Source organism: Bos grunniens, chromosome 13 (assembly GCF_055505025.1).
Source record: "Bos grunniens cultivar Pamir isolate PY7600 chromosome 13, Bosgru_T2T1.0, whole genome shotgun sequence".
NCBI classification, from domain to species: domain Eukaryota; kingdom Metazoa; phylum Chordata; class Mammalia; order Artiodactyla; family Bovidae; genus Bos; species Bos grunniens.
The window spans coordinates 30061149-30077359 of record NC_141177.1 but is presented as its reverse complement, the minus strand read 5'-3'; the positions used below and the strand labels follow the sequence as shown (position 1 = coordinate 30077359).

The following is a 16211-nucleotide window of genomic DNA, read 5'->3' as shown; positions in this document are numbered from 1 at the left end:
ACAAACAAAATCTAAAGTCAGCAGAAGGAAAAGAATAATAAAGGTCAGAGAGGACATAAATAAAATAGAAATTAAAGAAACTTTGGAATAAATCTATAAAACCAAGAGCCGATTCCTTGAAAGAGTAAAGAAGATTGACAGACCTCTGGCCAGACTCACCAAGAAGAAAAAGGAGAACCCAAATAAACAAAATAAGCAATGGAAAAGGAAACATAACAACTGATACTGCAGTATCAGTTATATATATATATATATATATATATATACAAACACACACACATATATATCTTATGTGTATATATATATATATATGTAGAACATAAGAGAATCCTATGAATTCATAATCCTATGAATTATATGCCAACAAATTTGACAACCTAGAAGATATGGACATACAGTCCACCAAATTTGAACCGAGAAGAAATAGATAATTTGAATGGACCAATCACTAGAAGTGAAATAGAATCTGTAATTTTAAAACTCCTGGGGATTTCCCTGGTGCTCCAGTGGTTAAGAATCCTCCTTGCAATGCAAGGGACACTGGTTCCATCCCTAGTCCAGGAAGATCCCACTTCTAAGAGCAACTAAGCCTACATGTCACAACTACTAAGTCAGGACTCTAGAACTTGTGAGCTGTAATACTGAGGCCATGTGTTGCAGCTATGGAAGCCCACATGCCTAGAACCTGTGCTCTGCAATGAGAGAAGCCACCACAATGAGAAGCCCACATACTACAAGGAGGAGTAGCCTACTTGCCACAACCAGAGAAAGCCAGCATGCAGCAACAAAGACCCACTGCAGCCAAAAAAAAATTAAATAAAAATAAATACATATTTTTTAATCTAAGAAAAAAAAAAAAAACCTCCTTACAAATAAAAGTATAGGACCAGATGGCTTCTCAGGTAAAGCCCACCAAGCGTACAAAGATGAACTTTTACTAATAATTCTCAAACTCTTCCAAAATGTTAAGAGGAGGGAACACTTCCAAAGACATGCTATGAAGCCAACATCACTCTGATACCAAAACCAGACAAAGACACCATCAAAAAAGAAAATTATAAGCCAATATTTTTGATAGATATAGATGAAAAAATTCTCAACACAATATTAGAAAACCAAATCCAACAATACATAAAAGAGATCATATACTACAACCAAATGAGATTCATCCCAAGTTCACAAGAATGATTCAACATATGCAAATAAATCAATGTGATATACCACATCATAAAAGAAAACACAAAAGCCACATGATCAGGTGGATGTAGAGATCAAACAGAGACAGTGAGCTGAGGCTGACTGTGAAAAGCTGGAAAGACGGATTCAGCTGATTCGAGAGATGCTCATGTGTGACACATCTGGCAGCATTCAACTAAGTGAAGAGCAAAAATCAGCTCTGGCTTTTCTCAACAGAGGCTAACCAGCCAGTGGCAATGCTGGGAACAAAAGACTGTCAACCATTGATGAATCTGGTTCCATTTTATCCAATATCAGCTTTGACAAGACTGATGAATCCCTGGATTGGGATTCTCCTTTGGTAAAGACTTTTACCAAATAGGTGCAAAAAAAGCATTTGACAGAATTCAACATCCAAACAGGATGAACTAAGCAGGAAGTATAACCCTCCCAGACATCAGAAACTATGATACAAAGCTACAGTAATCAAAACAGTATGGTATTGGCACAAAAACAGACATGTGGATAAATGGAGCAGAATAGAGAGCCCAGAAATAAACCTATGAAGCTACATTCAATTAAACTTTGACAAAGGAGGCAATATACAATGGGAAAAAGACAGTCTCTTCAGAAAGTGGCATTGAGAAAGTTGGACAGTTGCATGTAAGTCAATAAAATTAGAACACACCCTCTCACCATGCACAAAAATAAACCCAAATGTCTTAAAGACTTAAGTATTATACATGGCATCACAAAAGTCCTGGAACAGATCACAGGCAAAGCATTCATTGACATAAATTGTAGCAATGTTTTCTTACATCAGTCTCCCAAGGCAGTACAAGTGAAAACAAAAATAAAGAAGTAGGATCTAATCAAATGATAAACTTTTGCACAGCAAAAGAAATCATAAACCAAACAAAAAGACAACATATGGAATGGGATAAAATATTTACAAATGATGTGACTGACAAGGGCTTAATTTCCAAAATGGATAAACAATTCATGTAACTCAACAACAAAATAGCAAAACACCTAATTGAAAAAAGGGCAGAAAATCTAAGTAGACATTTCTCCAAAGAGATAAAGATGGCCAATAGGTATATGAAAAGACACTCACTAATTATTGGAGAAAAGCTAATCAAAACTACAATGAGGTTCCATGTCACACTAGTCAGAATGGTCATCATTAAAAGCTCTACAAATAATAAATACTGGAGTGGATGTGGAGAAAAGGGATCCTCCTACACTGGTGGTGGAAATGGAAGTTGGTACAGTCACTATGGAAAACAGTATGAAGTTTCTTCAGTAAAATAAAAATAGAATTGCCATATTATCCAGTGATCCCACTTCTAGGCATATATCCAGACAAAACTCTAATCCACAAAGATACATGCATCCGTATGCTCAAGGCAGCACTATTCACAATATCTAAGATACAGCAACAACACTGAAGTCCATCAACAGCTGAATGTATAAAGAAGTGTGGTATGTGTATACAATGAAATACTATTCAAACCCACACTAAAAATGAAATAATGCCATTTGAAGCAGCAGGGACCAACTGGAGATTATCGTGGGCTTCCCTGGTGGTTCAGATGATGAAGAATCTGCCTGCAATGCAGGAGACCCAGGTTCAATCCCTGGGTCAGGAAGATCCCTTGAAAAAGGGAATGGAGATTATCATACTAAATGAACTAAATTAGAAAGAGAGAGACAACTACCTTATAACTTACATGTGGAATCTGAAAGATGACACGGGGAATTCCCTGGGGGTCCAGTGGCAAGGACTCTTGAGTTTTCACTGTAGACGGCCCAGGTTTGACCCCTGTCGGGGAACTAGTATCCCAAAAGCCACACCAGAAAAAGAAAATGACACAAATGAGAACCTGTCTGTGAAACAGCAACTGACATGCTGGAGTAGAAAACAGACTTGTGGTTGCCAGGGGGAGAGCATAGGGGGATGGTAAGGTATTGTGTATGGTATGGATAAACAACAAGGTCCTTCTCTATAGCATGGAGAGCTGTATTCAGTATCCTGTGATACACCAAAATGGAAAAGAATATATTAAAAAAAAGAATGTATATATGTGTATCAGATCAGATCAGATCAGTCACTCAGACGTGTCTGACTCTTTGTGACCCCATGAATCGCAGCACGCCAGGCCTTCCTGTCCATCACCAACTCCCGGAGTTCACTCAGACTCATGTCCATCGAGTCAACGATGCCATCCAACCATCTCATCCTCTGTCGTCCCCTTCTCCTCCTGCCCCCAATCCCTCCCATCTTTTCCAATGAGTCAACTCTTCACATGAGGTGGCCAAAGTACTGGAGTTTCAGCTTTAGCATCATTCCTTCCAAAGAAATCCCAGGGCTGATCTCCTTCAGAATGGACTGGTTGGATCTCCTTGCAGTCCAAGGGACTCTCAAGAGTCTTCTCCAACACCACAGTTCAAAAGCATCAATTCAAAAGCTCAGCCTTCTTCACAGTCCAACTCTCACATCCATACGTGACCACAGGAAAAACAATAGCCTTGACTAGACGAACCTTTGTTGGCAAAGTAATGTCTCTGCTTTTGAATATGCTATCTAGATTGGTCATAACTTTCCTTCCAAGGAGTAAGTGTCTTTTAATTTCATGGCTGCAATCACCATCTGCAGTGATTTTGGAGCCCAGAAAAATAAAGTCTGACACTGTTTCCACTGTTTCCCCATCTATTTCCCATGAAGTGGTGGGACCGGATGCCATGATCTTTGTTTTCTGAATGTTGAGCTTTAAGCCAACTTTTTCACTCTCCACTTTCATTTTCATGAAGAGGCTTTTTAGTTCCTCTTCACTTTCTGCCATAAGGGTGGTGTCATCTGCATATCTGAGGTTATTGATATTTCTCCTGGCAATCTTGATTCCAGTTTGTGTTTCTTCCAGTCCAGCGTTTCTCATGATGTACTCTGCATGTAAGTTAAATAAGCAGGGTGACAATATACAGCCTTAACGAACTCCTTTTCGTATTTGGAACCAGTCTGTTGTTCCATGTCCAGTTCTAAATGTTGCCTCCTGACCTGCATACAAATTTCTCAAGAGGCAGATCAGGTGGTCTGGTATTTCCATCTCTTTCAGAATTTTCCACAGTTTATTGTGATCCACACAGTCAAAGGCTTTGGCATAGTCAATAAAGCAGAAAAAGATGTTTTTCTGGAACTCTCTTGCTTTTTCCATGATCCGGCAGATGTTGGCAATTTGATCTCTGGTTCCTCTGCCTTTTCTAAAACCAGCTTGAACATCAGGAAGTTCACGGTTCACATATTGCTGAAGCCTGGCTTGGAGAATTTTGAGCATTACTTTACTAGCGTGTGAGATGAGTGCAATTGTGCGGTAGTTTGAGCATTCTTTGGCATTGCCTTAACTGAGTCATTTTCTGTACAGCAGAAATCAACCCAACATTGTAAATCAACAATTGTGGTTTAGTTACTAAGTCACGTCTGACTCTTTTGCAACCCCATGGACTGTATAGCCTGCCAGGCTCCCATGTCCATCCGGTTTCCCAGATAAGAATACTGAAGCGGGTTCCCATTTCCTTCTCCAGGGTATCTTCCCCAACCAGGGATCAATTCTGCATCTTCTGCTTGACCAGCAGATTCTTTGCCACTGATCCATCAAGGAAGCTAACCCTAACCCACAGCAGTTTTAAAAAGGTATAAATCAAGTAAACAAATAATAAAGAATAGTGTTCCCCAAAGTGATCCATGTCCTAATACTCATCTATGACCATTTTATTTTATGTGGCAAAAGAGAGTTTGTGAAAGTGAATTAAGTTAAGACTCTTGCTATGGGGAGAATATCCTAGATTATCAGTGTGAGCCTAATATAATCTGGTAAGAAGGAGACAGGAAATCCAAAATTAGAGAAGGACAAGGGACAATGGAAGCACTACTAGAGTCATAAGAGGATGGAAACCATGAAGAAAGGAGTGTAGACAATCTCAAGAATTTGGAGAGGCACTGATCACAGCCTCCAGAAATGTAACCCAGCTGACTCCTTGATTTTAGTCCAGTAATACCATTTTTGGTCTTTGACATCCAGAATTATCATTTTAAGACACTAAATTTTTGACAGTTTATTACAGTAGCCTAAGGTAACTAATTTAACATGACTATGTCATTGGAGGGCTTCCCTGGTGGCTCAGCTGGTAAAGAATCTGCCTGCAATGTGGGAGGCCTGGGTTCAATCCCTGGGTTGGGAAGACCCCTGGAGAAGGGAACAGCTACCCACTCCAGTATTATGGCCTGGAGAATTCCATGGACTATTCCATGGGGTTGCAAAGAGTCAGACATGACTGAGCAACTTTCACTCACTCACTCATGTCATTGGGATAAAATCCCAGGGACTTCAAACAATGTTTTACTTTCTTCTTGAACTAAATGTGCATTCTGTATTGGGAGCTCTGCTCATCACTGTCACTTACGTAACCAGGTTGTTGGAGCCAATCCCATCATGAGAATGTGGATCTCTGGGGAAGAAAGAAGTTGTTTCATAAAACTTTTCTCATTAAATAAATAGCCTACAAGGCACGTGTACCCCAGTGTTCATCACAGCACTGTTTACAATAGCCAGGACATGGAAGCAACCTAGATGTCCATCAGCAGATGAATCGATAGGAAAGCTGTGGTACATATACACAATGGAGTATTACTCAGCCATTAAAAAGAATACATTTGAATCAGTTCTAATGAGGTGGATGAAACTGGAGCCTATTATACAGAGTGAAGTAAGCCAGAAAGAAAAACACCAATACAGTATACTAATGCATATATATGGAATTGAGAAAGATGGTAACAATAACCCTGTATATGAGACAGCCAAAGAGACACAGATGTATAGAACAGTCTTTTGGACTCTGTGGGAGAGGGAGGGGGGATGATTTGGGAGAATGGCATTAAAACATGTATAATATCATATAAGAAACGAATCACCAATCCAGGTTCGATGCAGGATACAGGAAGCTTGGGGCTGGTGCACTGGGATGACACAGAGGGATGGTATGGGGAGGGAGGTGGGAGGGGGGTTCAGGATGGGGAACATGTGTACACCCGTGGCGGATGTATGTTGATGTATGGCAAAACCAATACAATATTGTAAAGTAAAAAAAATAATAATAATAAACAAAAGAAAAATAAATAAATAAATAGCCTACAAAATACATCCATCACTTCTCACAACTCAGTGGTCTAAAAAAGACATGTGGTTCCAGTTAATGCAAAGGTTAGAAGTGTGACACTCCATGAGGCAACAAAAAGAAGAGCCAGAAATATTTGGTGTAGCTTGACACATCCAAAGAGGGCTCAAGTACTCAATCCCATTCTCTGCCACATCATTTGACCCCTCTGTGCCTCGGTTCCTCTCTTATATTAGTATCTTACATTACAGGCTCATGGTATAGGTCACATGCAATTGTACAGGCAATGAGCTGAGTTCAAGGCTGGCTCATGGTGCACTAAGTCAATAAAACCTGTTGTTGATACATACTGAAGAAAACACATAGGATCACATCAGGATGAATAAATAACTGCTTTGTCTCTTCCTCTAGGAGTGGCAGGTGACGGGGAGCTGCAGGTGATTCAGCCTGAGAGGTCAGTGTCAGTTGCAGCAGGAGAGACGGCCACTCTGCACTGCACCGTGACCTCCCTGAGCCCTGTGGGGCCCATCAAGTGGTTCAGGGGAACTGGGCCAGGTCGGGAGTTAATCTACAGTCAAAAAGGAGATGTCTCCCCCAGAGTAACAAATGTTGCAGATACCACAAAGAGAAACAACATGGACTTTTCCATCCGCATCAGTAACATCACCCCAGCAGACTCTGGTGTCTACTACTGTGTGAGGTTCCGGAAAGGAGAACGTGGTGACGTGGAGTTTAAGTCTGGACCAGGCACTCATCTCACTGTGAGCGGTGAGTATGGCCTTTGTCCCCTGGACTATGATAAAATGTCAATAGGAATGCTCTCCACTCTTTTGGGGAAAAAAAAAATCAGGTGCAGCAGTGGGTGCTTATTCATGTTCTGGACATAGTATAATTTCACTCTCTTCTACAGATCAGGGAAGTTGAAGCCTGTTGGGGTCGTGCTATTTGCTCAAGGCCCCATGGCTGGTAAAGGTCAGGAAAGGCAGGAGGCCAGTCTGCCTGGCTCCACAGCCCACAGTCTTCTCCATCTTGCCCAGGCTTTGGTTCCAGGGATGAGGGAACTGAGAGTCTGAGTGACTTGCCCTGCCACAGGCCAAGTATCACCTCGCACTTCCAGAGAGTGCTCCCCTCAGTGTCGCAAAGTCTTCTCCTCATTCCGCAGTTACTGAGCACCTACTGTGTGCCAGACCTTGCTCTGGATGCGGTGGAATAAGCAGTGAACAAAACAGGGGCTCTTCTCCCATGAAGCTTATGTCCTCTTCCCTCCTAAAGAGGAGAAATCCATCCAAGGCACGGAGGGGAAATGTGTTTCCTTATTTTCTCTTCAGAATGCTATACTGAGAAGAATTCCAATGGCACAGGCTCTGATGGCCCTGCTTGGAGGAGAAGCCTAGAGGTTGGGTATTTCCTGGGAATCTGTTGAGAAAACCCTCCTGTGATTCGGGGACTGACTCACACAGTCACTGAAGACTCCCAGCAGAGCTGCGTCATCCCAGAATGTCCCTCCCCAGGGAATAGGTTCCCCTTGTGGGTGACTTAGGAGAAGCCCCATTGAGGTAGCAAAGATGCTCATTTAGAGTGTTCTGACAAAGATCCTGGATCCTCTTTCTAACTCCTGAATCCTGGACTGTCAACAGTGGAAGTACCTTTAGATACTACCATCCTCCCAAGCCCACATGTATAGATCCCCATCTATACAAAGAGATGACAGGGGCCCAAACCACAACCACATGGTCAGTGAGGGCAATCCATCAGGAGCCCAATCTGATTCAAGGTCAGTCTCCTTCCTGTGCCAGCATTGGAACTCGTTTCATGGAAGAACCTGGCACATAGAAGTTGCAGAATAAAAGCTCCTTGAATTAATCATGGAACAGGCATTGTTTCCCAAAGGTTCAGAAAGCCCCTCACATTCAGACTCTGAGCCTGAGGTGACTGGAAAACTCTCCCTACTTCCAGCCACATGATCTCGAATCTCTCATTCCATATCAGCACCTAGAGCTGCCCTGTGCTTCAGTAGTCACTTAATACTCAGGATATGGAGACAGCATCATTTACCGTACTGTTGATGGACACTAAGTTGTTCCTAACCTTGGGCTACTGAAACAGCGCTGAAGAGATAACCTTTTCATGTGTGACTCTCCTCAGAGGAGAAATACCCACTGGAAGTGGCATTGCTAGATCAGGGTATGTGGGTTTTAATTTGTGTGATGATATTGCCTAATTTCCCTCCTAGTCATGGTAGCAAATGAATCTCCCCAAACCTCCAGACATCAGCAGGGCAGGTGGCTTTATCCTGATTTTGAAGATATTACTAAATTTCCCAGACGGTGGGTCCCCTGCTCAGTCTCAATACAGCTAGTAAGTGGCTCCCCCACCTCTCAGATCTGCTGGCTCCCAGGGCTGCTCATCCTCTTCCCCAGGCCGCCGGCCCAGATGATTCCCTGGGTGAGAAAGGAGGGAGGGGAGGGGAGCCGCAGCCCGTCCGGTGCTGAATCTTCTTCATGGTGTTTACTTCTTATAACCAGTGTCTGGGGGAGGGGCTCATCTGTTTTCCCTTTACAGATGAGAACACTGAGGCTCAGAGAGGGGACCTGGCTGGTGGGCAGGTAGGGGAGCCAGGGTTGAACCCTAAGCACCTGACTTACAGCTCTGCTATCTGCACCCCCTGCTGTGCCTGTCAAAATGTGGAGAAAACTCTCCTGTTAACTCTTGTATTTTTCTGTTCTTCAGCAATAAGCATTTTTAAAAAGTCTCATGTGGGAAGCATGGCTAGCTTTACAAACCAGATTAGATAAATGCTGCAGTGTCTCATGATATGCTGAAATATTCCTAAAAGTCAGGGCTCAGCACACTTAGCAGCATCAGGAATCTTTTATTCTGCCCACTGTTGTGATGGTGCCCCTTCACCAGGCCCCTGTGGAGCAGGCCCGGGAAGGTGAGTGTGGACAGAGTCCAGAAGGGCCACTGCAAACCCAGCAGCACCGGACACGCCCACTCCTGGCTCTGCAGACTGAGGATGAGGAGGGGGAGGTGTTCCCTCGAGGGTAATGAGGGCCCCGCGTGAGCAAGAGTTCCTGTTCTAGACTCAGGCGTCAGGAGCCCATGTCTTTCCTTGTTGCTACAGGGCCCCCAGCCCTTGGCCCTCAGAGGTCTCTCCTCCCTGTAGTCGCTGGAAGTCAGGAATCTGAGGGAAAAGGGGAGGGTGGTGGTCAGTGTGGAGGCTCCTGAGGGTGGGCACTTGCTCTGCTGGTGGACATGAAACCTCGGAGGTGGCAGGAGATACTCCTGGGACACAGTGGAGTGGTAAGAGTCCCTTCATTCCTCTCAGCCTCGGTTTTCTCATCTATAAAATGGTGATCCTCATGGTCTCCTTTTAGGAGAGTTGGAAGGATTGGAGGTGCTCTGTCTAAATCAGCACAGCATAGGGAATTCTGCAACTGAGGTCTTATTTCAAGGCTGAGACACAGTTCCCTGTGCTGGGCACCCCCTCCCTCACCTGTAGAAAGGATGATCACACCACCTTTGCAGGGTGTCCTGAGGGCAGAATGACCTGGTGAAAGGAGAGCCCCTCAGGGAGCGATGGTGCTGGCCTCCCACCTTTGCAGTCCTGGGCACGTCTCACAGTTCCCTCTAGTCCTCAGTTTCCCCGTCTGCGAAATGGTGGTGATCATACTACCTTTCAGGGGTCTATGATGACTGGAGAGGGTCTAGGAAGCCCGGAATGGTGTGGGTTAGAGTTGGTCATGACTGGAGTGACTAAGCACGCACACACAGATGTTATAACAATCATAGGTGCTATTAATTAAGCACGCATTATATGCAGGCTCTGTGGTTTACAAACATCCTCACTTATCTTACCAGGTGGAGCTATTGTCCACGTCGTATGGAATCAGACATTGAAGCTCAAAGATAAAGAACTAAGCCTTTAAAATCAATCAGTCCTGCTGAGATGAGCTCTGAACATTTCTTGATGAGTGTCCTTAGTCAGCTGCTTCCTCCCTGAGCTTTGTCCTGTCAGTGAAGCCACTCTCAGCCCTCCCCCTCAGTACTGATGCAAGGGTTAAATAGCTGAGGGTCCTAGAGAAATCGGCCCATCTTTATGCTCTGAAGAAACTGTCAATAAGTTTCACAGCATCTTCTCCCATTGGAGGCATCCAGGATGCTGGTGTTTTTATGACTCAACATATTCAAGTAATATCTCCTCACTGTGTCCTCAAATGTTTGATGCAATTTAGGAAGAAAGTTAAATGCTTAAAAATGAAAATATCTGTAACATTTGCTGTCTGTGAACTTTTACAGGAGACGTTGGGTGATAATGAACAATTTGGAGACACCCTCCAGCACCCTACACAGGGAGAAATCACCCTCACTTTTATTGGCTGATTTGTGTACTTTTTCAGGACACGGGAGATGCTTCTGCCTGCTTCTAAGGCCTGTGTCTATGTTTCTTCTGATTCAGGAATGATTAGGAAATTAACCACCTTTGGCTGCTCAGCACTCAATGATCTTTTGTTTTCAACCCAAAACTAACCCAAGAGAAAAACCCATATTCAGAAAAACATCTCATTGCCTTCTTACTTTGAAACTCTGGAATCAGCACATTATTCCTCCTGGAATATTAATGGAAAGAATGAAAATTATGGAGTAAATTCACAGACACCTGAAGGGACAGCTCTGAATACAAAGTTTGGGTTTAAGATAGACCTGTGTTTAGTTTTGTAAACTATCTTGTGTTATACTCACAGAAGAAATGCCTGATTTAAACCTCACTGCAATCCCAGAAAGGGAAATGCCTGCTGTCCCCTTTCGCAGATGGGGAGCTAGGAGATGCCACGGCCACACCTCCCATTAACTGGGCAGTCTGGTTCAGCTTCCACGTGGTCCTGCTATCCCCGCCCCTGCCCCATTTCCCCTGCATTTACTTCTATGAACACTTCTCTGAAGGTAGTTAAGTTTTCCAGGGGAGCCTCGTTGGGAACAGTTACTTGGAGAGTGAGTCCAAGCAGCGCTTTTGTTCCCGGGCCCAGATTGGTGGGAAATCACCTGGCAGTTGTGAGAAGGTGGACTCTGAACTCCGACCTGGGATTCCATGTAACCCTTGCCCACACACAGAGCTCATCCTGGGAATCTCAGTGTCTCCTCGCTGAGATGAGGACGATGACACTGCCCTCCCAGAACTAGCTGAAGAATTAAAATATAATATATATAAGTTTCTTACCATTGTTGCACACTTATCATTAGTGATGATAATTACAATCATGTTCATTGTTTGTAAATGTTCCTTTTGTAGCCAAGCCCTCTCCTCCCATGGTATCTGGCCCTGCAGTGAGGGCCACACCTGAGCAGACAGTGAGCTTCACCTGCACATCCCACGGCTTCTCCCCCAGAAACATCTCCCTGAAATGGTTCAAAAATGGCAATGAGCTCTCAGCCTCCCAGACCAGTGTGGACCCAGAGGAAGATGGTGTTTCCTACAGCATCACCAGCACAACTGAGTTGCTATTGGCCCCAGGGGATGTTCACTCCCAGGTCAGCTGTGAGGTAGCCCATGTCACCCTGCAGGGGAGCCCTCCTCTCCGTGGGACTGCCAGTTTGTCTAAGACCATCCGAGGTAGGTGCCCCTCGTACTAGTCCAAGATCACACCTGCCCCCAAGACCCCAGAGCCTCCTCCTCCTGCCTGATTTTTGCTCCAAGCCTTGAATTGCCTGGAATTTACTTCCTTATAGCCCTGCCTGATCACCAGACTCCTAGATGAGCTGGCCACTCACTGCTGGTTTAATGGCAGCTGCCAGATGTATACCTGCCATGTGCCAAGCACTGTGCTAAGTAGATTCCTTTTCTTTACCAACAGTATCTCCAATTACTGAGTACCTCCTATAAATCAGGCCTCTAAGTGCTTGATGATTTTATTTATTTTGCTGCAATTATTATATTAGAACTGCATGTCAGGGGCTGAGCTTATTGATTTCACCCACTATAACCCCAGTAGGAGCTACCCGTTCTTGAGCACTTATTGTGCGCCCTGCACTGTGTTTACTGATTTCATTCATGAACAAGGAGTCCTCAGTGTTGAGTACCTGCTGCCTGCCATGTTCTGTCCTGGATGACTCCCTTGCTGTGCTGGGAGATGATATCCAGCCCCTCCCCTGTGACTTGTCTGTTTTATAAGGTCAGACCTTCTGCCTGATCTGTTTCAGTACCACCCACCTTGGAGGTTACCCAACAACCCATGGCGGGAAATCAGGTGAACATCATCACCTGCCTGGTGAACAAGTTCTACCCCCAGCAACTACAGCTGACCTGGCTGGAGAATGGAAATATGTCCCGAACAGAAGCGGCCTCGACCCTCATAGAGAACAAAGATGGGACCTTTAACTACACGAGCTGGCTCCTGGTGAATTCGTCGGCCCACAGGGAGGCTGTGGTGTTCACCTGCCAGGTGGAGCATGATGGGCAGCCAGCAGTCACCAAAAACTCCACAGAGACCTCTGTTCCCCGGAAGGACCAGGATACAGGTGGAACCACTGATGAAGCCCCCCCACTCCAAATGGCATGGCTTTTAAACATTATCTTTCTTAAATGTTCAGAGTAGTAATAATAGAATAATCTAGATGTCTATAGATATATAAAGTGGAATTTTGAAGTGAGCGCCCATCTCCCAAATCCCATACTCAAAGAGCCACCACTGCTGAGGTCTTGTTACATTCTTCATAGGTCTTTTGATGTAAATGTGCAAAAAGAAAGTAGGAAAGGAGAGGGAGCATTCTATTCAGAGTGTCCTGCCTGTTGCTTTCTTCAACTATCAGTAATTGTATTCATAATTCCTGTCCGCCCACCTCCCACCTGTTTGCTCTTTCTAACCTCTGCCTAGTCTCTGTCATCCCTGATGGTTCCATCTGTATCAGTATTGTCACCTCATCATCTTCTGCCAATACTACTCTGCGAAATTCTGGAAGAGGAACCCTGAGGACATGAAGTTAGAATTGCACCAGGCACCCAGGTGACTGGGCACTGAAAAGGGCTCCTTTGTCTCCTGATTTGTGACAGTAGACAAGCAACAATCACACTTGCTCACTGCACATTTACCAAATGCAGCTATCAGTTCAGCTGTGAGCTCCTTTCCTGCTTCAGCCACCCAGAGGGCTTTGAGTTTACAGAAGAGACCCAGGAAGCAGTGGTGGGGGGTTGTTGAAGATTTGTTGTCTTTAATCCAGGTGAGTGGGCTAAAGTAATCAAGATGAATGAGCTCCTGAGAACAAGAACCGCTAACCTGTACAGCAGACTTATGTTAAGTAGAGACAAGTTCCCCTTCAACAAGGCATTGTCCTAATGACATGTGGGGTTCCTTTTTCTATACGTAAAACTTGTCTTATATGCTCAATATAACTTGTGGAGAGAGTCAAGTCAGGTTTCCAAGAGTCTTTGTTCCAGAAGAACTTTAAAAGCCCATGTCCTTTCCAGCATTCTCTGTGATGTTGCCCTCATCTGCAGGGTCCTTGATGGGTCACCCAGTGTCCATGTCCCTGCATCATGCATCATGTCATGCATGCATAGTCACTCAGTCATGTCCAACTCTGCAATCCCACCGACTCTAGGCCCCAAGGCTCCTCTGTCCATGAGATCGTCCCAGCAAGAATACTGGCCTGGGTTCCCATTTCCTCCTCCAGGGGATCTTCCCAACCCAGGGATCAAAACCATGTCTCCTGCATTGCAGGCAGATTCTTTACCACTGAGCCACCAGGAAAGCCTCATGTCCCTGCCTGCTGGAAGAATAAAGAGAGCGCTGGGAGAACAAACAACTTCCCTTAAACAAGAGATGTAGAAAAGTTGTAAAATTGTGTCCCCTCATAACTTAGTCTTGAGTGCATATATAGTTGTCAGTGGAGCCCATGATTGTGTGGTCATATGGTTAAGGACACTGATTTTCTACAAAGTGAATACCTTTACACACTTAATATGATCAATAATAATCCCCTGCTGCTGCTGCTGCTGCTAAGTCGCTTCAGTTGTGTCTGACTCTGTGCAGCCCCATAGACAGCAGCCCACCAGGCTCCCCCATCCTTGGGATTCTCCAGGCAAGAACACTGGAGTGGGTTGCCATTTCCTTCTCCAATGCATGAAAGTGAAAAGTGAAAGTGAAGCCGCTCAGTTGTATCCAACTGTTAGCGACCCCATGGACTGCAGCCCACCAGGCTCCCCCATCCATGGGATTTTCCAGGCAAGAGTGCTGGAGTGGGGTGCCATTGCCTTCTCCGAATAATCCCCTAATATCATTTAAAGTGCGGTATACTTTTAAATTTTCTAAGTATATCTTTTATCATTGTTTTTTGTTCACCAAAAATGCCTTTTAATTCATCGGTAAATGCATGGTCAAATTTTCCTGTGACACCATCTGGGCCTTGAGAATCTTTATTTCTTTTTTTAATTTGAAAATGTATCAGAATTGTTAAGGGCTATTTAAAGTATTCATTTCATATTATGTGAACTGTGATAGCTTTTGCTTTTTGAAGTATTTGGTCCATGGTGTCTATGCTGTTGAGTTTCAGCTTATGGTTGTTCATAGTATTCCCTTATTACATTTTGATATCTGCAGAGTCTGTAGTGATGTCCTCTGTTTCATTTCTGATAGTGGAAATGTGTCATTCTTCCTTTTTTCTTTCTCTGTTATACTGGAAGTTTTTCAATTTTATTGGTCTTTAAAAAGAAACTTTTATTTCAGTTATTTTCTTTATTGTTTCTCTGTTTTCAATTTCACTGATTTTTCTTCTTTATGATTTCCTTCCCTCTGCTTGCTCTGGGTTTACTTTGGTCCTTCTTTTCTTGTTTCTTGAGTAAGGAACTAGGATTATTGGTTTAGACATTTTTTTCTGGTGCCACACCTGGGTCTCCTCTTTTGCTGGGGAGTTAGGAGAGTGGGCCTGGGTGCCTGACCACTAGGTAATTTCTCCAGTACCTGGGTCTCTAGCCAGTCTGTCTCCTCTTCCACCTCAGAGTTCTGCTATGCTTTTCCCTTGTGTTATTTCTAGGGTTCAAGTTGTACTGAACTGGGTGAGCAGGAGAGAAGAATCCACTCCTCCTTGCCCGGAGCACCTTGGAAATACTTCCGTCTCGTGCTGGGGCTCAGGCCAGGGCTGGCATTTCTCAGTCCTGCAGTGTGCCTAATCTAGCGTGCCTGCTGGGTCTCAAGTCTGGAAATGCTTCCAGGGACATCCAGGTTGTGAGGCTTGAGCAAAGTGTAAGATGCCCATGTGATCCTGCTGCTGCTCAAGTTGGTCTCCTGTGAGCATGCACATCTTATTGCTCGTTTCCTTGAAATTGGGGTGTTTTTAGAATATTTCCAGCCTGGTGTTCCTCTCTTCTCTCAGTACATAATAATCCAATAGGTTAATGGAGTTTTGGGTTGGTTGGTTGGTTTTGATAGAGGCAGAAAGGTTCTGAGTCCTCTAATTTCTTGATTCTATTTTGTCTTTCAGGAACCTAAATACTTTGCCCTACTTTTTTCTTTTTCCTTTCACCACTCAATTGCCAAATGACACTTTTCACTCCTGTTCATCTCTTCTCCCCAGATGTTATATATTTTAACTCATTCCTGTCCATTTTTTTTTTTTAATTGACTTCCCTGGTGGCTCAGATGGTAAAGCGTCTGCCTACAATGCAGGAGACCCAGCTTCGATCCCTGGGTTGGGAAGATCCTCTGGAGAAGGAAATGGCAACCCACTCCAGTACTCTTGCCTGGAAAATCTCCAGTACTCTTGTCTGGAAAATGGACAGAGGAGCGTGGTAGGCTACAGTCCATGGGGTCGCAAAGAGTCGGACATGACTGAGTGACTTCACTTTCTTTCTTTCTTGCCCATTTATTCAC

At 44.2% G+C, this 16211-nt stretch overlaps 1 protein-coding gene across 1 annotated transcript in view; it reads left to right on the top strand.

Moving 5' to 3' along the window:
• The window catches only part of LOC147360640 (tyrosine-protein phosphatase non-receptor type substrate 1-like), a 38011-nt gene that overhangs the window by 19134 nt on the left and 2666 nt on the right, over positions 1-16211 (top strand). Inside the window, exons 2-4 of the mRNA XM_086333071.1 lie at positions 6760-7116; positions 11639-11959; positions 12547-12864. Coding sequence (XP_086189197.1) covers positions 6760-7116; positions 11639-11959; positions 12547-12864 — 996 coding nt within the window. The remainder of the gene's footprint in view (positions 1-6759; positions 7117-11638; positions 11960-12546; positions 12865-16211) is intronic.